This window comes from Pristiophorus japonicus, chromosome 1, assembly GCF_044704955.1.
Source record: "Pristiophorus japonicus isolate sPriJap1 chromosome 1, sPriJap1.hap1, whole genome shotgun sequence".
Lineage (NCBI taxonomy): Eukaryota > Metazoa > Chordata > Chondrichthyes > Pristiophoridae > Pristiophorus > Pristiophorus japonicus.
Genome location: NC_091977.1, coordinates 99,479,677 through 99,505,271, shown reverse-complemented (window position 1 = coordinate 99,505,271; position 25,595 = coordinate 99,479,677). Strand labels below are relative to the sequence as shown.

Here is a 25,595-nt window from a genome sequence, read left to right as displayed (position 1 = left end):
TTGGCTAGAATAGACTGGCAAATGATACTTAAAGAGTTGACGATGGATAGGCAATGGCAGCCATTTAAAGATCACATGGATGAACTTCAGCAATTGTACTTCCCTGTCTGGAGTAAAAATAAAACAGGGAAGGTGGCTCAACCATGGCTAACAAGGGAAATTAAGGATAATGTTAAATCCAAGGAAGAGGCATATAAATTGGCCAGAAAAAGCAGCAAACCTGAGGACTGGGACAAATTTAGAATTGAGCAGAGGAGGACAAAGGGTTTAATTAAGAGGGGGAAAATAGAGTACGAGAAGAAGCTTGCCGGGAACATAAAAACTGACTGCAAAAGCTTCTATAGCTATGTGAAGAGAAAAAGATTAGTGAAGACAAATGTAGGTCCCTTGCAGTCAGATTCCGGTGAATTTATAATGGGGAACAAAGAAATGGCAGACCAATTGAACAAATACTTTGGTTCTGTCTTCACGAAGGAAGACACAAATAACCTTCCGGAAGTACTAGGGGACCGAGGGTCTCGTGAGAAGGACGAACTGAAGGATATCCTTATTAGGCGGGAAATTGTGTTATGGAAATTGATGGGATTGAAGGCCGATAAATCCCCAGGGCCTGATAGTCTGCATCCCAGAGTACTTAAGGAAGTGGCCCTAGAAATAGTGGATGCATTGGTGATCATTTTCCAACAGTCTATCGACTCTGGATCAGTTCCTATGGACTGGAGGGTAGCTAATGTAACACCACTTTTTAAAAAAGGAGGGCGAGAGAAAGCGGGTAATTATAGACCAGTTAGCCTGACATCAGTAGTGGGGAAAATGTTGGAATCAATTATTAAGGATGAAATAGCAGCGCATTTTGGAAAGCAGTGACAGGATCGGTCCAAGTCAGCCTGGATTTATAAAGGGGAAATCATGCTTGACAAATCTTCTGGAATTTTTTTAGGATATAACTAGTAGAGTGGACAAGGGAGAACCAGTGGATGTGGTGTATTTGGACTTTCAAAAGGCTTTTGACAAGGTCCCACAAAAGTGATTGGTGTGCAAAATCAAAGCACATGGTATTGGGGGTAATATACTGATGTGGATAGAGAACTGGTTGGCAGACAGGAAGCAGAGAGTCGGGGAAAAACAGGTCCTTTTGAGAATGGCAGGCAGTGACTAGTGGAGTGCCGCAGGGCTCAGTGCTGGGACCCCAGCTCTTTACAATATACATCAATGATTTAGATGAAGGAATTGAGTGTAATATCTCCAAGTTTGCAGATGGCACTAAACTGGGTGGCGGTGTGAGCTGTGAGGGGGACGCTAAGAGGCTGCAGGGTGACTTGGACAGGTTAGGTGAGTGGGCAAATGCATGGCAGATGCAGTATAATGTGGATAAATGTGAGGTTATCCACTGTGGGGGCAAAAACGCGAAGACAGAATATTATCTGAATGGCGACAGATTAGGAAAAGGGGAGGTGCAACGAGACCTGGGTGTCATGGTTCATCAGTCATTGAAAGTTGGCATACAGGTACAGCAGCCGGTGAAGAAGGCAAATGGTATGTTGGCCTTCGTAGCTAGGGGATTTGAGTATAGGAGCAGGGAGGTCTTACTGCAGTTGTACAGGGCCTTGGTGAGGCCTCACCTGGAATATTGTGTTCAGTTTTGGTCTCCTAATCTGAGGAAGGATGTTCGTCAGTCGAGGAGGCGGGAGCTCGGAGCAGCAGATTAGGAAAAGGGAGGTGCAACGAGACCTGGAGGTCATGGTTCATCAGTCATTGAAAGTTGACATACAGGTACAGTAGGAGCTGAAGGCGGCAAATGGTATGTTGGCCTTCATAGCTAGGGGATTTGAGTATAGGAGCAGGGAGGTCTTACTGCAGTTGTACAGGGCCTTGCTGAGGCCTCACCTGGAATATTGTGTTCAGTTTTGGTCTCCTAATCTGAGGAAGGACGTTCTTGCTATTGAGGGAGTGCAGCGAAGGTTCACCAGACTGATTCCCGGGATGGCTGGACTGACATATGAGGAGAGACTGTATCCACTGGGCCTTTATACACTGGAGTTTAGAAGGGTGAGAGGGGATCTCATAGAAACATATAAGATTCTGATGGGACGGGACAGGTTAGATGCGGGTAGAATGTTCCCGATGTTGAGGAAGTCCAGCCCCAGGGGACACAGTCTTAGGATAAGAGGTAGGCCATTTAAGACTGAGATGAGGAGAAACGTCTTCACTCAGAGAGTTGTTAACCTGTGGAATTCCCTGCCGCAGAAAGTTGTTGATGCCAGTTCATTGGATATATTCAAGAGGGAGTTAGATATGGCCCTTACGGTTAAGGGGATCAAGGGATATGGAGAGAAAGAAGGAAAGGGGTACTGAGGGAATAATCAGCCATGATCTTATTGAATGGCGGTGCAGGCTCGAAGGGCCGAATGGCCTACTCCTGCACCGATTTTCTATGTTTCTATGCATAATTTGTGACAGTGAATTTTTATAGACCTAACAGTTTGTAATAACAGAGTTTATTGTGATGAGTGGTCTGTACTGATTGTTATAATGTGAAGTTTATACTAGCAAAGATTGGCACAATTAAAGTTTTGCAATACTTTGTTTTAAAAGGAGGTTTATAATAAACGCATGTTGTGAGAGAACAATATAATTTCTTTCGGAGACATGATGAATTAAATACAAACTGAAATTTGTACATCTGTGCAAAGGAGTGACAAAGAAATGTCACCGGTATTCCCGTTGAGTTTACTTCAAGGAGTGTTGGATTTCACTTCAGGAGTGTTGGATTTGCAATTGGCTAAGAGTCAGGAAATAAAAGGACCCACCACCCCATGTGATCCCAGGTTTGTATATGCACAATGGTGTGCCCCTGGGCTCCATGGGGAAGCATGCTGCTTGGAACTCTGCAGGGTTTGATCGCATGAGGTAGGAGCGGAATTCCTTGCGATGTTGGCGGCATATTCCTCAGCTATGCCACCGACCGCAAATGCAGGCCCATTCATGTTTATCTTGTCCATAACTTTCAGGATCCTGAATGCTCCGATAAGATCATCCCCACGGCTTCTCTTGTAAATATTCCCAGCTCCGGCAGCCTCTCCAATAACTCAGGTGCTTAATTCCAGCTTTCAATGTATTTGCTCTTTGTTGCTCTCTCTCCAGTGCTGGATGCCTTTCTCATAATAGTGTTCAGAATTGTACACAGAATTCTAGATGATGCCAGACCAGTGCTCTGTACAAACTCAGAATCTGTTCCTGAGATTTTTGCTGTACAGCCCAAGATCCTGTTTGCTCTGTTAACTGCTGCTACGCAATGTGGCTTCAGCAATCTGTTCAGCAGTAACCCCGGATCTCTCTCCTGTATCGTGCCCTCTAGAATAATTACATTTACCTTAAAATTGCCACTGTTGAGAATTATTTTCCAATCCCATGACTTTGCATAAATGACAACTCCACTTTTCAGCCCAGCACCCGATCTAGGAAGGGGAGGGGAGGCATACATACCAAGGTGAAAGGGTCGCCTAAACAATTCAGCAAATCAGACCACAAAACAATTCAGTACCTTTGAAGTAAATTGATACATAATACTCTCCTTAGATGGCACCAACTGCCATGCAATGTTGCACAGCTATATTTCTCCCCCTCCCCGGAGGTAAAACCTTGAAAGAGAGTGCTAGTAACACTGGAATCCCACCATGAATTCTATAATCGCTCGGAATTTGCGGTCAGCAGTGATATGAAGGCTTTTGCTGCTGGCCCCGAAGTATGCTTTGCACAAGGGTTTTCCAAACCCTGTGTCAAGTGCTTTGGGTTTTCCAACCCTCAATTCAAATCAACGAACTGTAGTGGGGATCGCCTTGTTCGAGCTGCTGTGACGTCAACAGGCTATCTAAGCAGCCAATCAAAAGGCAGAATTCTCACAGACAGCAAACAAGGAAGTGAGTAAGCTCTTAAAATTCGAACTTTTAAAAATACTTATAGAGAAAGGGGCTGAAATTCCTCTGCGGTGCACCTCCCATTAGCGCCTCCAGGTTTTCCCCTGAGGGGGCGATGGGGATGCTACCCACTCCTGCGTAATTGCGCGGGAGTTAGTGGAGGCTAAAACATAGTAGCGCCGTGCCCTGTAGTGGAGCCCTGGGCCACCTCGCCTCTGGCGATTATGTCATCGCCATGCACGGTACCCCCTTTGCACCCTGCAGCGGCCCCTTTCCGCCCCACGGCGGAAATTGCCTCGTGCCCTGTGAGGCCGTGCGACAGCCTCGCAGGTCACGAACCAAACCGACCTCCGCTCCTGGGGCGGAAGTTAAAGGGGAGGTGCACCGATTGGCCCGTGCTCTATTGATGTCGCGTGGTCGAGGCCGCGATCATGCATCTCGACACTCCATTTGGGTGCTGGGCTGTGGCCACGGTACCACACAGCACTGGTAGCCCAGTGGAGGCTATCAAAGGGCCTGCAGAGTTTGCAGAGGCTCTCCCCTTTTACCGAAGGGGAAGGGCTTTGAAATGCGTCAGCACTATGTATAGAAGCCGTGTCGTGCTGCAGATTCTACCCGTGTACGGTCTCGGACCGCCCCAACAGGAAGTGGAGCATGTGAAATGGCGCTCCATTTCCTGTGAGGGGGGGTAACCCGAATTTCACGGCCAGGCTAGGACTTCCACGCCGGACACAGGATTTTCAAGTCCCGCCCCGACATGGTTACCATCCCCAAATGAGGCATAACCCAATTTTGCCCTCATAGTTTGTTAAAAATATATATTTTTACTTTTATTAAAATGGACAAATTTCACACTACAAAAAAATTAAAATTCGTTTTCCAGATCCTTAACATTTCTTTAGTATTAATAACATTGTCAAAACCCCAGTTACATCTAATCCCTTTGGGTCTAACTTTTAGTGGGGAATTTAACACCCTACTAACTGTGGAAGAGGCAACATTTTTGTCAGTTTCAATGATTTGGCTGATTACACAGATAACCGGCTCTGCTGGGGTGGCCACAGCGCAGTCCGTTTCAGAGCTCTGAATGACTGACCACAACTTTGGGTTTTCCACATCCCATAGTTGCGGTCAGTTTCAAAGGCAGAGTGATGGCGAAAGCTGCCACTTCGTTGTCGTCCCGACTGCAAATTCTGAGCAAATGACTCTGGAAAATACGCCAGGGTCAGAGCAAGGGCACTCAGGCAGTATGAGTCCCACCCTGATGCAGAAACCGTGGCACAGAGTCAAATCTAGGCCCAACTGTCGGCAAACTCATCAACCATTAGATGGAACGAGGCAATCACAGCCGAGCATAATCCTGTAATCATACAATGTCCTTACAAGCATACTTCCCAGCAAAATAACTGGAAAGTGATTAGGAGCAGGAACTCTGGCTGATTACGCACCCCCCCTGTTGTGTTCCTAACACAGATGAGACTGCACACAGGGAGGTTAAAGTAACAGTGACCTCAGTCTTTATCAAGACACTCCAGAGTGAGTAACAGGCCTTAGGGGCCGGCTTATGTACAGTGCTCCCAAGGGATGCTGGGATCCCTTGGGACTTCAGGGGATGCGCTCCCTGGTGGTGGAACATGGAGTGCATGCTTTACAGATACACAACATCACTCCCCTCCCAAAGTCAAAGTGAAAACTATTTACAAGATGAGGCGATTGGGAGCCTTTCTTTCCCTGGTGGACCGCCTCGGTACAAATGTCTGGGCTGGTGTGTTGTTGGCCCTGCAGGACTGCTGGGTGAGCCTGGCGTTGCTGGGCTGTTGTGTGTGATGGATTCGATTTCCTGGTCCGGTGTGGTGTCGTTGATCCTTTGGGTGTGTGTTGTGGGCTCGAAAAAGGTGGTATCTGCTGTGGGTTGTTCAGGGCAGTCTGTGAACCGCAGCCTCGTTTGGCCCAGGTGCTTTCTGCAAATTTGTCCATTGTCTAGTTTGACTACAAACACCCTGCTCCCTTCTTTAGCTATTACCGTGCCCCCGATCCACTTGGGAGCATGTCCATAGTTTAGCACATACACAGGGTCATTCAGATCAATTTCCCATGACACAGTGGCGCGACTATCGTTTACATTTTGTTGCTGCTGCCTGCTCTCTACCTGATTATGCAGGTTGAGGTGAACCAGCGAGAGTCTGGTTTTAAATGTCCTTTTCATGAGTAGCTCAGTCGGGGGCACCCCTGTGAGCGAGTGGTATCTCGTGCGGTAGCTGAGCAGTACTCGGGACAGGCGGGTTTGGAGTGAGCCTTCTGTGATTTATTTGAGGCTCTGTTTGATTGTACTGCCCGCTCTGCCTGCCCATTGGAGGCAGATTTAAACAGGGCCGAGGTGATATGTTTGATCCCATTGCGGGTCATGAATTCTTTAAATTCAGCACTGGTGAAACATGGCCCGTTGTTCAGGCAGGCCGTGGGTGGCAAACATGGCCCTCAGGCTTTCAATGGTGGTGGTGACGGTGCTTCCCGACATGATTTCACATTCAATCCATTTTGAAAAAGCATCCACCACCACCAGGAACATTTTACCGAGAAACGGACCCGCATAGTCGACATGGATCCTCGACCATGGTCTGGAGGGCCAGGACCACAAACTTAGTGGTGCCTCTCTGGGCGCGTTGCTCAACTGAGCACACACGCTGCATTGCCGTACACAGGACTCTAAGTCAGAGTGGATACCGGGCCACCACACGTGGGATCTGGCTATCGCTTTCATCATTACTATACCCGGGTGTGTGCTGTGGAGATCCGAGATGAACGTCTCCCTGCCCTTTTTGGGTAGCACTACGCGGTTACCCCACAACAGGCAGTCTGCCTGAATGGACAGCTCGTCCTTTCGCCACTGGAACAACTTGATTAGCTCTTGCATTTCAACGGGGATGCTGGCTCAGCTCCCATGCAGTACACAGTTTTTTACTAGGGACAGTAGAGGATCTTGGCTGGTCCAAGTCCTAATCTGGCAGGCCGTGACAGGTGATTTATCGATTTCACACGCTTCCATGACCATCAACAAGTCTGCGGGCCCACAGTTTGCTGCATTTTTGCGTTGGATTCGTGTACTTGTCGCCAGTTGTTGTGTTCCCTACACAGGTGAGACTGCAAACAGGGAGGTTAAAGTAACAGTGACCTCAGTCTTTATCAAGACACTCCAGAGTGAGTAACAGGCCTTAGGGGCCGGCTTATGTACAGTGCTCCCAAGATGATGCTGGGATCCCTTGGGACTTTCGGGGATGCGCTCCCTGGTGGCGGAACATGGGAGTGCATGCTTTACAGATACACATCAACCCCACCACCCGACCAGCCCCCCCACCACCCCACTAACTCCATCCCTCCGTCATCCACCCCTCTCGATTACTGAGACCAATTTTTGGTGCTTTTTCTCTGAGATTTTCTAACATTACATAAACCAGACATAGAATCTTGGTCTGTATTTCCTGATTTATATGGTTTAATATCAGAGCACATTATACATTTACCTATGAACTCATTGTGGTAACTGCTGTCTGTATTGTAATCATTTTAAGACACTGATACATATATGTAAGTGATTGGAATTGATGTGGTAGAGTTAAAAATAAATAACCTAATGTTTTAAAATAGTTTAAAACATTCTCCGTATGCATGCCTATCTGCTTCAGGTTAAAGCTTTTACTCACTAATATGTTGGCTTAAATGACCTATTGCTTGTTTTATATTATTTAGTATCTCTGACTTGGACCCCAGTCAAAACTATTGGCCTGACTCCAGCTCCCAGGTAAGTTGTGGTTTAAGGTATGACACCTGTCATCAGAAATGTGATCATGGACTGACGTTAAGAGATATAAATTATAGGATTATGAAGTACATATTACAAAGAGAAATTTGTTTAACAGCGCTGGTTTGATCACCATTCTGTTCAGGATTTTTGTATATTAACAACTCTCTCTACTTAAAATCTGCCTCTTTGATTTAGCGTTTGGTCACCTATCCTAATATCATCCTGTTTGGCTCAGTGTATATTTCTGTCTGTTTACGCTTATGTGAAGCGTCTTAGGACATTTTACTACATTAAAGGTGCTTTCTAAATGTAAATTGTTGTTAATAGACGCGTGCAGTACTGAGGATGTTGTATTGCTGGAGGTGCTTTCCTTTGGAAGAGATGTTAACCAGAGGCCCCATTTGCCTTTTCAGATAGTTCAGGTAGATGTTAAAGATCCCCTGGCACTATTCAAAGAGCAGGGAGTTGGTCTGGTGACCAGCAATCTGTCTTTAATCAATACTACCAAAAAAAAGGATTCACTGGTCATTCCTTTCAATAGTTGGTGGGGTGTTGCTGGTGTAGAATGGCTGCCATGTTTGCCTACACATCAATAGTCTTTGCACTCCAAAAGTAATTCATTATGTGAAGCATTTTAAGCTATCTCAGTGGTGCAATAAGCTGCTATGTTAAGTATATATATTTATTTCTTCTTTCCCTGGGAAAAACCTTTTTTGCATTAGTTTGATCAAAATATATATATTTGGTCTGAATCCCTGGGACCTACCGACCTTTGCTCTGCCACATTCCTGGGCTATGGGAGACTCCTCCTCTTTGCTACATTTTCCATACCTCCTCTGGATGCATCTTTTGTTTCTTACAACCCACTTTTGCCTTACACCATCATCCCTTTTGTCATTTAATCACTTCTGGCACAATCCTTCCCCTTTGTTCTTTTCCTGCCCCAGCCCCAACCATTTTCTCTGGCTCTGTACTTGCTTAAAAACGGTTCATCTCTAACATCTTCTCGTTCTGTTGAAAGGTCACCGACCTGAAATGTTCTCTCTTCACAGATGCTGCATGACCTGCAGAATGTTTTTAGGACTTCTTTTATTCTTTTTTGTTTTATATTATATCTATTTGGTGTTTCGCTGTTATCCTGCTCAATGATGAGATTGGTGTCAGTGCAAAATATGTCTTTTAGTAGCAAAGTAAAATCCTTTTTGCAGCTTTTATATGTTCTCGTATGTCAAGGTGAGGGATGATCTTGAGATGGCATTAAAGATGCAGCGATTTCTGTGGTCAGACTGGGCCTCTGTTCATTACTTGGGTGAGGCCCCAGAGGTTTGAAAGCCATGTTGCTGGGAGCGAAGCCTACTGTGGACTTTTGAATATATATTTTAGAAAGAAAAGACATATTGGGGATAATTTTAACCTAACTCACCAGGTGGGAAACACAAAAGATTGGGTGAAAGTGGTTTTACATCCCTTCCAATATCACTTTCACTAGTAAAATCGGGGGGGCGGATGTAAAACCAGTGTTGCACCCAATCCCATCACTTTTCCGATGGGCGGGTTAGGTTAAAATTTCCCCCATAATACCTTCATAAGAACATAAGAAATAGGAGCAAGAGTAGGCCATACAGCCCCTTGAACCTGCTCCCCATATCCCCTGATTCCCTTAATATCCAAAAATCTATCAATCTCTGTCTTGAATATACTCACAACTGAGCAGACACAGCCCTCTGGGATAGAGAATTCCAAAGATTCACAACCGTCAATGAAGAATTTTTCATCTCATCTCAGTCCTAAATGGCCGATGGCTAGTTCTAGTGCTCTACATTTTAATGGGATCATCTCTCATTCTTCTAAACTCCAGAGAATATAGACCCATTCTGCTCAATTTCTCCTCATAGTACAGCCCTCTCATCCCAGGAATCAATCTAGTAAACTTTTGTTGCACCCCCTCTAAGGCAATTATACTCTCCCTTAGGTGAGGAGACCAAAACTGTACACAGTATTACAGATGTGCACTCACCAAAGCCCTATATAATTGCAGCAAGACTTCATTGGGCCGAATTTGCCCCTTCCAATAAGGCTACTGGCCGCCTGAAAGCAGCGACCACGGGGGCGGCACGGAATGGTTGCCGAGTCTCCACGGAGGGGCGGCCATTTTGGAAATTGCCATGCCTCAGTTTTGGAGCAATGTCCGGGACAACTCCCCCTGTTTTCCCACCGACTGGCGGGGATCCCCTCGTGAAATTTCCACTCGGGAAATTGCCCCTTTTGAAATCGGTGCACTCTCCGTGCCATGATGGCACGACCACCCTTAAAGTGGAGGGTGCACAGTTGTGGCCGCCATGTTATTTTTTTGTTGGCCGACTGCCAGGTTAGGCCGATAATTATGGCCATAGGTTCGACCGGACCGCCAACAGGCAGCCTGGCAGCTGGCTCGACCGAAACCCTTCCTGGTGGCCCAGTATTTGCCACTAAAGTGGCTGCAGAGTTCGCAGCGGCCCTCCCATTTAACTGAAGGGGATAAACCTTGTAACACACTAGCGCAATGACATCATCAGCGCAGCGCTGCTGACTGACAGCCTCGGCTACTTCGCCCCGCCCCACTTCCGGCCCACTTGTGACCGGCGGTGGCCAATTTCAGCCCCCCTTACTCTTACACTCCAACCTCCTTGCAATCAAGGCTAACCTTATTGCTTTCCTTATTGCTTGCTGCACCTGCATATTAACTTTCTGTGATTTGTGTCCAAGGGCACCCAAATCCCTCTGAATTCCAACATTATCTAATCTCTCACCATTTAAAAAATATTCTGCTTTTCCATCCTTCCTACCAAAGTGGATAACTTCACATTTCTCCACATTATACTCCATCTGCCACCTTCTTGCCCAATCACTTAACTGATCTATATTCTTTTGCAGGCTCCTTGCATACCCCTCACAGCTTTCTTACCTATCTTTGTATTGTCAGCGCTGATGCTTGCGGCATTCCACTAGTTACACCCTGCCATCCCAAAAATGACCAATTTATTCCTACTCTGTTTTATGTTCTTCAACCAATCCTCAATCCGTGTTAATATATTACCTCAATCCTTTGAGCTCTAATCGTGTGTAACAACCTCTTGTGTGGCACATTATCAAATGCCTTCTGAAAATCCAAATATACTACACTCACTGGTTCCCCCTTATCTACCCTGCTAGTTACACCTTCAAAAATCTCTAGTAGGGTTGTCAAACACAATTTCCCTTTCATAAAACCATGTTGACTTTGCCTTTTCTTTCTTAATATATATATTATCACAATAATAAGAAATTTATCCATTTAAGTTAGAAATTGTTCCAAGTATGCTTTCCCATCCAGAAACAAATATAAAAAAATGTTTAATGAACAATTTTAATCAGAATCTGACTCTTTCCCTGAGAATAAATGAATAGAATCATAAAACATGATCAATCAAGTGCTACAATCAACAAAATCTTAATGCATTACAGAGCTCCATAATGAGTAGAACTCCATTTTATGGTAAAATTTTTTATGTAAGTATAATAAATCAGCCAAATGCTTAAAATGCTACAATTTGAAGACATTTTATTAAAAATGTCCCTTTAGTGTTTACACAACAGAATAAAAGAAAATATGAATATTATGATTTTATCAGAAATTTGATTAAATAATGTTTTGCAACATTACTTAATATTATGTATAATTAGTGATGAATTATACGAGGTTAATATTTTTTACTGAGCAAGCAAATTAATTTGTGCTTTTTTGTGTATTATTTCATCATTCGTTGCCATGCGCCCAGTCGATTGCTCACCGGAGTCACTATTTCATCTGAAAATTAATCTCATTGCCATCTGTCACCTTCAGTGTCAAATTCTTATTTGTCACTGTGTGCAGCAGATGGCAATTCACCTGGGGCTCATGAATCCTTTATATGGTGAGCATCTGACTCTGTGTTCATTGTTTATTAAAATTCATGGCGCTATCACAAGGTAATTACAGATGAAGAATGGCGTTCACGCCATCTTAATTCATCCATCCAAAGAGATCCTAACGTGTGTGTGTCCAACGCCGCCCCCCCCCCCTCCCCCCCGCCACACACACACACCCATTATAGCATCCAATTGTTTCTTAAATCAATCCAGGGTTTCTGCCTCCACAACTCTATCTGAAAGTTTATTCCACACTTTGATCATTCTTTGGGGTAGAATGTGGTATGCATATCCCAGCAGCAAACTATTGGGGTTTACATATTCATCCATTGTGGATTTGTTGATTACAAATATTTAGAAGTCTCACATGTGGTCACTGTGTCATCATCATCATAGGCAGTCCCTCGGAATCGAGGAAGACTTGCTTCCACTCTTAACATGAGTTCTTAGGTGGCTGTACAGTCCAATACGAGAACCACAGTCTCTGTCACAGGTGGGACAGATAGTCATTGAGGGAAGGGGTGGATGGGACTGGTTTGCCGCACGCTCTTTCCACTGCCTGCGCTTGAGTTCTGCATGCTCTTGGCGACGAGACTCGAGGTGCTCAACGCCCTCCTGGATGCATTTCCCCCACTTAGGGCGGTCTTTGGCCAGGTACTCCCAGGTGTCAGTGGGGATGTTGCACTTTAACAGGGAGGCTTTGAGCGTGTCCTTGTAACATTTCCGCTGCCCACCTTTGGCTCATTTGCTGTGAGGGAGTTCCGAGTAGAGCGCTTGCTCTACATAGGGTAACCAAGGTTGCCAGACATAGGGTCATAGGTCATAGGTCATGGGAAGAATTTTCCACATAAATAGGTGGTAGATAATTTTGAGTTATCTAATGCGGTAGCACCACCACCTCTTATAGATATTGCTAATTCGTACAGGACGTTTCAATCTTCTGCATTGACCACCAGAATGCCAGTCACCTTTTTTCCCCTGTCTACATCCTCGGTCCTCTTTTTTTAATAATCAATGGGGAAAAGCTCCATGACGTTCTTCGATCTCCTGCTGTAATTTCGGTGAAAGATCAGAGAAGTGGCGTAAATGGAAAAACTGAGCACCCGCTCATCCATGGTTTCATCAGTGCCAAAGTGTACATAAGTCCTTGCCTTGGCAAACATGTCACTGGTCACCAGGGCGATGCATTTGTGGGTGGCCGACTGCGAGATGCTGCAAATGTCTCCTGCAGATCCCTAGAAGGAGGGATCCCTGAGGTGAAGAAGTTGATGGTGGTGGCGACTTTGACAACCACTGGTAAGACATGTCCACCAGGTCCAGTTGGCAACAGGTTTTCTTCCAGCAAACTACAAATGTCTGCCACAACCTGACATGATAGTCTGAGCCTCCTGAGGCACTGGTGTTCAGACATATCCAAGAAGATCATCCTCTGCCTGTATACCATGGCCCTGAAATTCCGGTTGGAGGCTTCCTGCGGGCAATTGCCTCCGACCGGAGAATTTTTACGAATTTACCTGGTGGTCTCGGAGGCGCCCTGGATTCCGTTGGAGAGGCCTTCTCTTCCTGCGCTGCGAAGTGCGCTCCCGTCTGGAGGGTTTCCACGCAGACGGTGCAGTCACGTGTGACTGCTCAGCCAATCAGGTACTGTATTCCACAGCTTTTCCATTAATAGTAATGAGAACCCCGTATCTACCAGTTCTCATTGCTATCAATGGGAAAAAAAAACACAAAAAAAATAAAAAGCAGGCCTCACATAATTAAAATTAATTGAAATTAAAGGTAATAAATGCTTTAGACAAAAACAATATTTTCCCGATTTTTTTTTAAAGTTTTGTAATTCAGTTTAAAAATAAACTTACCTGAGTGGGCAGAGTTTTTTTACAATAAAATGTGTTTATTTAATTTAATTTTATTATATTTATGTATTTTTTAAACACTTATGCCTGTAAAAGTAGGCTATACGCCAGTTTTTTCAGGTGTAAGAATTTTGAGGCCATTTGCTGGGCAAGATATGCGTAAATCCCGCAATCTTGCCCGTGCAAATGTCCTCGTCCCGATCTGCGCATTGTACGCTGAAAACCGGCTTTTCCGATGTCTTCCCGGATCCGTAGAAACTTTGTATGGACCCAGGGAGGCTGGGATTTCCAGGCCAATGTGTTGGGGGTGTCGCCTCCGGTGTGGTGCACCCCTGTGTTCATCCCCTCTCTCCTGTGGAGTGGCAGGTTGGTGAGGAGAAGGCTGCTGCTGTTGTTCATCGTGGTCCGAATCTGAGGTTCTTCATTATTTTAAAGACTTCCTTAAAGTCTACTATTGACCTATGTTGGTTATCATGTTTAAATCACTCCATGGCCTCGCTCTTCCCTATCTTTGTAACCTCCTCCAGCCCTACAACCCTCCAAGAACGCTGCGTTCATCTAACTATGGCCTCTTACACATCCCCCCGCTTCACCCCACCATTGGTGACCATGCCTTCAGGCGTCTGGGCCCTAAGCTCTGGAAATTCCATAAACCTTTTGCCTCTCCACCTCACTCCCCTCCTTAAAACCTACCTCTTTGACCAAGCATTTGGTCACCTGGCCTAATGTTTCCTTCTTTGGCTTCATGTCAATTTTTGTCTTTATTTTATTCATTCACAGGATGTGGGCATCGCTGGCAAGGCCAGCATTTATTGCTCATCCCTAATTGCCATTGAGAAGGTGGTGAGCTGCCTTCTTGACAACTGAATGGCTTGCTAGACCACTTCAGAGGGCAGTTGAGAGTCAAGCACATTGCTGTTGGTCTGGAGTCAGGATAAGGACAGCAGATTTCCTTCCCTAAAGGGCATTAGTGAACAAAGTGGGTTTTTAACGATAGTCCGGTAGTTTCCATGTTTCACTAACTTTTTATTCCCCAGCTGCCATGGTGGGATTTGAACTCTTGTCTCCGGATCATTAGTCCAGGCTTCTGGATTGTTAGTTCAGTAACATTACCACTATACTACTGATCCCCTAAGAGAATCCTTACTAATCCTTACTAAATCCAAGGTTTGATTATGCTCCTGTGAAGTGCTTTGGGAAGCTTTCTTACTTTAAAGATGTTACATAAATGCAAGTTTTTGTTGTCGTCTATGCTTTTCCAGAGTAAAGAGACCCCAATCTCCAGGCTTATCATGATAACTGAGGGCTTTTAATCTTAGGATCAATTCAGTGGCCCTCCTGTGAACCTTTTTTCAAGGTCTCTGCATCATCCAATATGTGAGGGGACCAAAACTGGATACTGTGGGGACGAAATTGCCCTGCGCCCGCTTTTGGCCGCAAAATTTGAATTAAAAGAAAATTTAGCGCCCAGCAAGATGAGCCACTAAATTGTGCGGAATTGGGGTCTCAGAGCAAAATAAATGTGTGGGACAGTAATGGGGCGGTCGCGGGACGCGACTCTCAGCACCATGCTGAACACAGCAGCATAGCACTAACGTGCTGCGTCATGCTACGTGTCATGACGTCCCTCCCCTGCAAACTCTGCAGCTGCTTTAGTGGTGCCCACTGGGCCACCAGGGAGTGTGTCGGCCGGGCCAGCGGGCAGGTTGCATGTTGGCGGCAGTGCGGTCGCCATTGTCAGGCCGACTGAAAAGTCGTCCGACACGGAAAAGATGGCAGCGGTAGCACTACCACTACCACTACTGCTACCCCTGCGGGACAGCACTAGTAACCGGCCTCCATGCAGAACCACTACCATTAGTAATAGCCTTCTGCCTACAAGAATGGAACCAATTCCTTATTAAACCCAAGTCCCACAGAACTCTATCTGATAAGTTAGCACATTATGTAGCACCTTGTCAAAAGCTGACTCGGGAAAATCGAAGTATACAATGTGAACCGGGCTACCTTAATCCACCAACCGAGTAACTTCCTCAAAAATTTAAACCAGGTTGGTGAGATATGACCTCTTCCAGAGCAATGTTGAGAGTCTCCAATAATCCTTTCTCTGTCCAAGTGGTCAAATAAAGAATCTATAATGATGCCCTCTATCAATTTGCATATAACCAAAGTCAATCTAATGGGCCTTTAATTTCTCAGAATATTAGCACAACATGAGCCTCCCTCCAGTCCAGGATCAATCCCTGACTCTAGCAAACTGTAACTATTTAAGCAGAGGGGCTCATTGATCACAGCTGCCATCGCTTCAAGCAACATCAGTTAAATGCCGTCAGCACCAGCAGCCCAATCTATTTTGACACCCCTTATTGGGCCGGAATTTTGAGAAGTTTGCGACCGGTTTTTCGGCGCGACTTGATCCTCTGCGGCAAAATTTGAATTAAAAGAAAATTTAGCGCCCGGCAAGTTGAGCCACTAAATTGTGCGGAATTGGGGTCTCAGAGCAAAATAAATGTGTGGGACAGTAATGGGGCGGTCGCGGGACGCGACTCTCAGCGCCATGCTGAACACAGCAGCATAGCACTAACGTGCTGCGTCATGCTACGTGTCATGACGTCCCTCCCCTGCAAACTCTGCAGCTGCTTTAGTGGTGCCCACTGGGCCACCAGGGAGTGTGTCGGCCGGGCCAGCGGGCAGGTTACATGTTGGCGGCAGTGCGGTCGCCATTGTCGCAAAGCCCAGGCGGGGTCCTTGGGTACCTGTTTGCGGCGGCGATGGGACATACCGCCGGGGAGAGGAGCGCCAAATTGCAACGACATTGACTGCGTTTGCATCGGACTTATGGCTCTCTCCCGACCCGTACGCCATGCCCAGAATATCGACAGGTCAAAGTATGAAAACCTGCAAAAAAGGTAAGTTAAGGTTTTTATTATTTAATTCTTTTTCAGCGATTTGCTAGCTAAGGGTTTTGTGAATGTTTTCGGAATGTTTTTGCAATTTTATTTTATTTTTTTTGCCTGCCCCTCTCAAATCCTCTCTTGTAGTGCTCCCGGCCCTGGACTAAATTTGGCGAAACTTGTGTTTTTGCGCCGCAAATTCTCGTGCAATGCCCCTTACCGATGTGCCCCTGGCACAGACGTAAAACACGACAGTTCGGCCTAAAAACGCTAGCACAGTGAAAATGGTAAGTTTCACGTATCACTACTGTTTTCGCTGAAAAACCCTGAAAGCTGAAAATCCGTCCCAATGTTTCCAGGATTATATCTGCATTCACTTTGACATTAATAACTTTAGAGTCAGCCGTACATTGCATTAGTGGTAACTGAAAATAGTCTACTGGAGTAAGGACTGATGCTAACTAGTCATTTAAAACCTCTGCCATATCATGAGAGTTCCTGAGGAATCCTTCAACATCCCAATATAATCCTTAGTCACTCTCTGGTTCCTAATCATCATCATCATAGGCGGTCACTCGAAAGAGGAAGACTTGCTTCCACACCAAAAGGGATGAGTTCGCAGATGTTTCAATGAAGGACCAGATAATCCAGTCCTGAACTCCAGGGGTGAAAGATGCCTATGCGTGGATTTTTTATATAAACATGTGGTGACTGTTGCACACCAGCCACCACATGGGCTTGATAGAACTAGGACTTTATCCAGTGGCAAGGGTTAACCAGGACGACTGGAGACCAGCTCCATTGCCCGGACCTAGTACGCACACATATCCTAATACTGTATAGCTAAAAGACTTTACTATTGCTACTGCAATATCCACAATCATAGTCTGCACTGATTGGAGCTTTTGTTGCCTTTAGCTGAGCTTGGTGCCTATCCTTTGTCCACCTGAAAGTTATTTTCTTTTAGTCCATTAAAGTATTTTTGTTTAAGTCTGATTTATCCTTGCAAATGACTAGTTAGCCACTTTGGCTTTGTATTGCCATGTGCTCTTCTTTTGACTTTCGAGACATACATGGCTTCCTTTTGCAAAAGGATATTTTTTAAGGTATTCCAATTCTTTTCTATGTTGATAACATCCCCACCTACTAGAATTGCTTAATCAACCCAATTCTCATCCTCCGCCATCTTTGCAAATCTAGCCCTCTTGAAATCTGCAAGCAGTATTACATTCTTGACAACTTTGATTTGTCTGATAAAGTTGAGTCTAATAATATTGCGGTCACTGTTTATTTTACAATGTACAGACATTTAAAACCCAGGCTTGGCAACACCTTTCCTGACTCATTCATTTTCCCACTACTTTTTAACCTTGATGGTTTCCTGCTCTGTGGGCTTATACTGTCATGTAGGTTTCTCAACATTAAAAAAAAGAAATGAAAACCTAGAAAAAAGTTTTGCTTTCTAAATTGGGCTTTACACTGGAGGCACAGTCAAGCAATAGCTGTTGTCTTGAAGTACAAATGGTGGCATAAGACACAACTCAAAAAGCCTTATTAAATTTATGGTGACATCAGGGGGCCGAAATTGCCCCTTTCCTTAAGGCCTCTTAACACCAGAAAGCGACAGCCACGCTGCGGGGTACAATGTCCGCCGACTTTTCATGTAATGGCCGCCATTATCAAAATATTGCTCCCGTGTTATCCCGGCGGTGACCCGCTCCCACCCGCTCCCCCCCACCACTCCACTGCTGCCCATCCATGTTAAGTGCAGCACCGCCGATCTACCCCCACGACGGCGAAATTCCACCATGAAAATCCTCGGCCCGCCTGGTGGTGCCAAAACCTGTTTTTTCCTGGTGGTTCAGCGAAGCTGAGGCCTTCTGCAATGGTGGTGCGACTTTCCTTAAAGGGGAGGATACACTACCGCTGCTGCCATGTTTATTTTTTTGTCGACCGACTGCCATGTTGTCCCGACAATTATGCCCCCGCGTTCGGCTGGGCCGCCAACAGGCAGCCTGGCACCCCCTCTTGGGTGCCAGGCCGCTAGCCCTGTTGAAACCCTCTCTAGTGGCCCACTGGCCGAAGTTTAAAAATCGCGGAGGCTCTCCCCTTTAAGTGAAGAGGAGAGCCGTGGTGTTGCGGCACCATGATGATGTCATCGCGGCGGCCATTCCGCACTGTCCCCAATTTCCGCCCTTCACGTGTTGCCACCGCCGCGTATCTGCCCCTCTAGTGAAGTCACCGCCCCCATTAAGAGCGATTTCCATAGCCGAATAAAAAAAAAACAACTAAGAGCAGAATTGCGCTCAAGAGGTGGCCTCAACCACCGCTGCGGTAAAAACCATTGAAACGGAGTGCGCCGCCCTGTTTCGGATGGGGGGCAATTTCGGCCCCCAGAGTTTTCCTTTAAGTAAAAAAATCCCAAATTTCCATTGAATATATTCAACTATAATAGTTTTGAGATTGACAAACCATCACTTAGATTTTTTTTTAGACTTTATTGAGGGCCTGATCTGTCTTTGGGCTGTCAGTATATCACTGAACACTTTAATCTACTTTGTTACAATTTTCTGACATCTCATTCAATACTGACAGTCAAGTAATGCCAAAACTCTTTTTGTGAATAATCTTGCAGCATACAAATACAGATATATGACAGTGAAAGTAATCAATTAAGTGTTTGTCTATCAATCACAACAGTCACACATTAATCTACCATTCAAGGCAACCATATAGCAAAAAAATAAAAGCAGTTTGCAAATCATATCCGTCTGTTAAACCTGTTGGGATTCCAAAGGGTGAAATTGATCTTGGATACTAGTGTGAAATGAGCAACAGTGAATCGGCCCATTTTACACTCTGCCCGTTTTGAAAAGAAAATCAGGCTCGATGTAAAACTGGTTGCTAATTTGTTATTGCCATTTCATGCTACCGGCAAAGACCAATTTCACCCCCTCAATTCCTCCAGAAGTAGCATTTTACAAAAGCTTATTTTTTTCCCGGATCCTAGCATTTTAACTGCAGTTCAGTGAATCTGATTAATGGAGAAAAGGAACATCTGTTATCGAAGCTGGGGTTGAAACAATGCAGCAGCGTTGTTTCATGAGAATTCATAAGACACTTAGATCCTTTTATACTGAAAGTCAAAGGTCACACTGGAGCTAAACTTTGCGTAAACATCTGCTATTTGTGATTTATCAAGAAAGATTTATTACTCGGACAACAGAACAGTCTAAATGCTTAGATTCATGATCATATCCATCCCTATAAGATCCAGCCTATGCTTTCCATTGGCCACTCTGCCTGACTTATAACAAAACAAAGTATTTGTGTACAGAGTCTGATGCATTCGCACAACTTCTGACACATGTCTGTATCTGAATTACATATGCTATGTACAACCTCCCCCCACATCAAAAACAAAAGAAAGTGCCAAAAGAAAGCTTCATTGAGAGCCCGTAAATATGGATCAGCTCCAACTTTCAGTTTTTATACCATTGGATCTATAAATATTTTTTCCCTTCTCCTTTCCTGAAGGCAGTTATTCGTGCTTGCATACAGTTACACAGGCACTGGCAGACTTTATCGACATAATCATTCTTCATATTCGAGTCTGGACAATGAGTCGTAAGCTTTCAGTTGGGACGGGCATCTCCAGAGCAGCCTCTCACTAGAGGGAGGCTCCCCAGACTCTGCCATGGAGTCCTGCCACAATCGAGGTGCAATCAATAGCAATAGGCCTGCAGCTGCCAGTAAAAGGTTAATGCTATTCTCCTGCCTGTGCATGGTGGTGCTTGTCGAGCCATAGAACAGGCCCTTGCTGTCAGCAATGTTTTCTTTGTCCCTCCACTGATGTGTGAACACTGGACAGCGGGATCTAACAGGATCCAGTGCTTAATCAGAACAAATGATAGGAACACAGTGCAGGTTATGTTCCTTCAATATACTTTTATTTGCATATGCATGGGCATGTTTTCATCTGGCAGGCCCACCCTCTGGTAAACAGTGGACACACAGTAGAGTATGCATCTGTCCCATCTGACTAGGACCTACTGGAAAACTGGCAGTACACACCCAGAAAGTCTATGCCTGAGTGTCAATAGACTATTTGATTGTAGAGAGCCCTCAAAGCTGAATTGATTCTGTCCTTGCCCGACATTCACAATCGTGCACTACTCCCATGGTCTCGACCACAGACAAGGCCATCTCCGATCACTTCCTTCTGTCCTTCACCATCCACACTCCCCTACCCATTTTGAAACCCATTTCCTTCTGCGTCTGCCCCTAGAAAAAACTCTACCATAAGTCGCTTATGCCTGCACTTTCAGACTCCCAACTACCTAACATTTGGACCTCCATTCGCCATGAATCTTCTGCAACTGTTGATTTGCTCAGGAATTCCCTCATCTCCACCTTTGATGTTCTTGTCCCCAGTAAAACCAATCCAGGTCATTCCCCTCATATAGTCCTCATATTTACTCCCTCGAGCCCAAGGGGTGAAGTCTTGAATGTATCTGATGTACAATTGGCTTAGTTATCCATTATTACTGCTGGCTGAACTGCATCAAGCTCTACCAGTATTTGCTGTCTTCTACCATAAACATCCACTTCTACAGGATCATCCTGGAAAGCAAAGATAATGCACAGGTTTTTTTCTCCACTACATACCGTCTTCTTAACCTGTTTCCCCTGCCCCCTCCATGCTCACCTCTAACTACAAGTGCAAGGAGCTTATGGACCTCTTTGTCACCAAGACATTAATGAAATAGTCTAACACAGGATTCATTTATTAGAGCTAAAGGGATTTTAACTATGGGAAGTAATTGTTCTTATTCACATGATAGTTCGTTGCTATCAACACTTCAGGGTTACAGTGTACTGACAGCCGTTAGTTGGAAGTTGAACTTTCAGCCACTTTGCGATCGAGCGGAATATATGGGTAAATATTTGTAAAATATTTTGGCAGAACAAATGAAGGACAGAGCCACGATGAGTTGCTAGTCCACGTGCTTGCTTTTTTAGGCCAAATGAACCTGAGCATGCTCATACCCAACCATGTGATAATACATTACACCGCTTTCCCCTTTAAAAAATATGTATGCATTCCCCACTCACATACAGCAAAATTATGGTCCCACCTTTCCCAGCATTACATGTACCACATAACAAAAACTCCTAGCTTTTTTTCTTTTAATTGAACTGCAAATCCAGTATAATAAGAGATTAGTGGAGGCTTATTGATCTTCTTACAGAAGGTTTTGGTGTTGAACCAATTTTCGGGCTGTTTTGTTTTGGTTTCGAACTCAAATATGATCCTGTTTCTATCTCAGACTTGTTTGAACCTGGTACATCAGTTACTGAAGTCTGAACTGAGTCCAACACATGTATGTGTTCATGAGCAAGTGGTTCACGATTATGTCTTGGTTCATCTCTAGCAGAGATCATTTGATCTACATGATCACTTGGATTTTGTCACCAATTTCAACCAAATATGTCTTGGTTCCACGAACCTCTACTATGGTTACTACATCCCACTTGTGTACACTCGACTTGCCGGGGTTGTGAACATGAACACACTTATTTGAAACTGCGTCCTTTTTGATTGGTGTCATAATAATGTTTCTGACTCAACTCTTGAGGTCAAATTCGGTTGAACAAGACTCAATCGTGTTCTCAATCTCCTCTTCATCAAGAGTTCTGCTGGGGTATGCCCAGTTGTAGTGTGCGGAGTAGTTCTGTTCTTCAGCAAGAAATTTGGCAAACATTGCTTCATCCTGAGTCCCAAACAACCCTGCAACAATTGCTTTTTGAGAGCGTGTTTCACTATTCTGACTGATCTTTCGGCTGCTTCGTTTGAAGCTGGATGATATGCTGAAACGAGAGCATGTTTCATACCATTCCATTTCATGAATTCTTAGAATAGAGCAAAACAGAACTGAGGGCCATTGTCAGAAACCAGCTCTTCAGGTAAGCAATGACATGCAAAGATGGACCTCAACTCAGCTATGGTACGTTCAGCTGGAATATTTGAACCCATGTGATTCACTTCAATCCACTTTGAGTGACTATCTACAAGTACCAAGAAATAATCATTTGCATTCTCTCTGAAAAAGGTCTACTTGGCCATGACCAGGGTTGGAATTTTGGGTGGTTTGTTTCTGCAATTTTGGCAAACGCTGCATTTGCTGACAAGTGATTCAAGATCACTGTCCAATCCAGGCCAGTAAACAAAGCTTCTTGCAATTGATTTCATACTGACAATCCCTGAATGTTCAGTATGAAGTTCGGCCAGAATTCTATCTCTCAAAGAAATAGGTACACCACTCTGTTTCCCCACTTGATGCAACCTTGCTCACAAGACAATTCAGTACGACGGCTATGGAATGGTTTCAATTCTGTGTCCATACACTGATCAGTCCATCCATTCGCGGTGTTTTCATACACTCTTTTCAGTACTGAGTCCTTTTGAGACTCATCTATAATCTCAGTTGCATTCACGGGAAAGTCTTTGTGAACTGCACCTAGTGTGAAAATTGCATCTTCACTCCCAACACACAAGTCCTCATTTGGCAACCTGGACAAGGCATCTGCGATTGCATTTTACTTGATATACGATATTCAATCGTGTAGTCATATTGTGACAACAACATTGCATTCTTGATGCAGCCATTGCAGGGAAGCCAGACTTGGGCCCCAATATTGCTAAGGATTGTGATTAGGAACTGTTGGAATTTTTTGATTCCGAACACTATGGTGAGTGCTTCCTTTTCAATTTGGGCGTAGTTTCTTTCGCTCTTCGTGAGGGTTCGCAGTGCAAATGCGATTGGTTTCTCTTGGCCACCATCCATTATGTGGCTTATGGCAGCTCCCACACCGTAGCTGGAAGCATCACATGCTAACTTAAGTTCACGCTCTGTATTGTATTGCACAAGTAGAGCATCACTAGAGAGACTTCTCTTACAAGCATCATAAGCTTCCTGTTGTGCTTTCGTCCACTTCCACCGGACATCCTTCTTGAGCTTGTGCAATGGAGCTAACATGGTTGCTAACTCAGGTAAGAAACATGCTTAGTCATACAAAGTGATGGCCTCATAATTGTCTATGGACTATCCCAAGGAAAGACCTTAACTCAGATACGTTCTGTGGCTTTGGAACATTGATGACAGCATCAACCTTTTCCTTCATTGGTTACAAACCATCTGCATCAACTTTCAGACCAAAGTACACAACCTCAGGCTGCACAAAAGCATATTTGCTCCTCTTCAATTTGACGCTGTGGGCATTCAACCTTTGAAGTAGTATATCTAACATTTCTATATTTTCTTCCTTGTTGCGATCAGCGCATCATCTTGATTGCATAAGCAATTTGGACTTCTTGCAAAATCTTATCCATCGTAGCCTGGAAGATTTTGGGGGAGGACTTTACACCATATGGCAGCTTGGTGTATGAGTGCAGTCCATTTGTGTGTTGATGGTGACACATTGTTGACTCTCTCATAACATTCAGCTGAGCGTAAGCATGCAACAGGTCAAGCTTGGAGAAAACCTTTGACCCAGAGAATGCTGCATACAAATCTTGTGATGTAGGTAATGGGTGCTGCTCATCGTCAACTGCGAAATTGATAGTAACTTTGTAGTCACCACACAAGCATACAGTTTTGTCTGCTTTGGGTACTACCACAATCAGGTAGCCGATTCACTTTTAACAGTTTTTACTAGTACTCCGTTCTCTCTGAGCTTCACTAGCTCTTCCTCCACCTGGCTTTTCAATGCATTGGGACCGGCCTTGCCGTACAATATACAGGCTTCGCGTTGGACTTGATGTGGATATGCACGTTGTACAGTGACACCCTCCTAACTGTCTATGAACATGCTTTTGTACTTGTTCAGCATTGTGTTGAGTCACTTTTTTTGAAACATCTACACTGAAGATGTTTTTCCAGTCTAGTTTTAACTTTCTCAACCAGCCTTTGCCCATGAAAGTTGACCTGTTGTTGTAGCTCACTACAATAATAGAGACAGCATTACTGATTGGCCATTGTGTTGAATTGTACATTCCATTTGTCCACATGTCTCTAGGATTTCTCCGCAGTTGGTTTTTAACTCTATGGCACTCTTTGTGAGTGGCATTTGATTAAACTTATTCTCATATGTTTCCTTACTCATGATAGAGCAGTTCGCCATCGTGTCGATACACATATCATTATATTGCTCGTTGATCAAAAGTTTTATATGGAAGTTTTTTTCATGATTGCTAGTGTTGCCGCTAGTGGCATAGATACTGTAGATGCCTAGTTCTTCAACTTCAGGTGTGTTCACTTCAATATTGTGAACTCTTCCCTTTTGTTGTTGCTGCTTTGCATTGTCACGAGAATGGTTCTTACTTCCTGCTTGAGATCAAGCTCTGCAAGCTATTGAAATATGGCCTTGCTTCTGGCAGTGAAAACACTTCACATTTCTGTATTGGCAAGACTGTGGTGAGTAATTTCCACTGGAGCGATAACAATCCACTGAACTGCTCTCACCAGCATGTTTTTGACTTGATCTCACAGTTTTAGGTTTGGCGGTGGCTTTGTGACTGTAGACCTCAGCTGCACTACTCACTTGAGTTGGACGGAGCTCCCTAGCATTCTTAGAGGCCATCTCTATAGATGGGGCAATTTTGTATGATATGTCAAACGTTAGCTTTGGAATGTTCAAAGTGACTGTGTACGCTCACCCACCAGATCAAACACAACCTTATCTTGCACGCATGATCCAAAAATGTGGCGAAGTTACAATGCAAAGACAGGTTCTTAAGAGCTACAGTGTACTAATGATGGTTTCACCAAACTTAGCTTTCTGCAATTTCTAACGGATTTGGGCCTTAATGGTCCTCGAGTTTCTTAACAATGTCTTCAAACGACGCGTCCTTCACTTTTCCCTGCGCAAGTAGGTTTGTCGATGTTCCGTAGACATCTGGCCCAAACTCCGTTAGAAAAATAGCTTTCTTCCATTCATGAATCACTTTATTTTGAGCTTAAACTTTCTCATCTGCACCTTTGGTCTCAATAATATTATTGATCCGAAAAAACATCTCCATTGTTCAATGTAAGAACTGAATGGTTCGCGAGCTCAGTCATACATGACAAGTTTTCCAATGAATCCCGTAGATATGGCCATGATTGTCCCGATCCTGTAGAACAGTGACTCAGCACCC

General features: G+C 44.6%; 1 protein-coding gene across 1 annotated transcript in view; it reads left to right on the top strand.

Moving 5' to 3' along the window:
• LOC139228397 (rab9 effector protein with kelch motifs) overlaps positions 1-25,595 on the top strand; it is a 194,141-nt gene that overhangs the window by 73,481 nt on the left and 95,065 nt on the right. Inside the window, exon 8 of the mRNA XM_070859885.1 lies at positions 7,665-7,716. Coding sequence (XP_070715986.1) covers positions 7,665-7,716 — 52 coding nt within the window. The remainder of the gene's footprint in view (positions 1-7,664; positions 7,717-25,595) is intronic.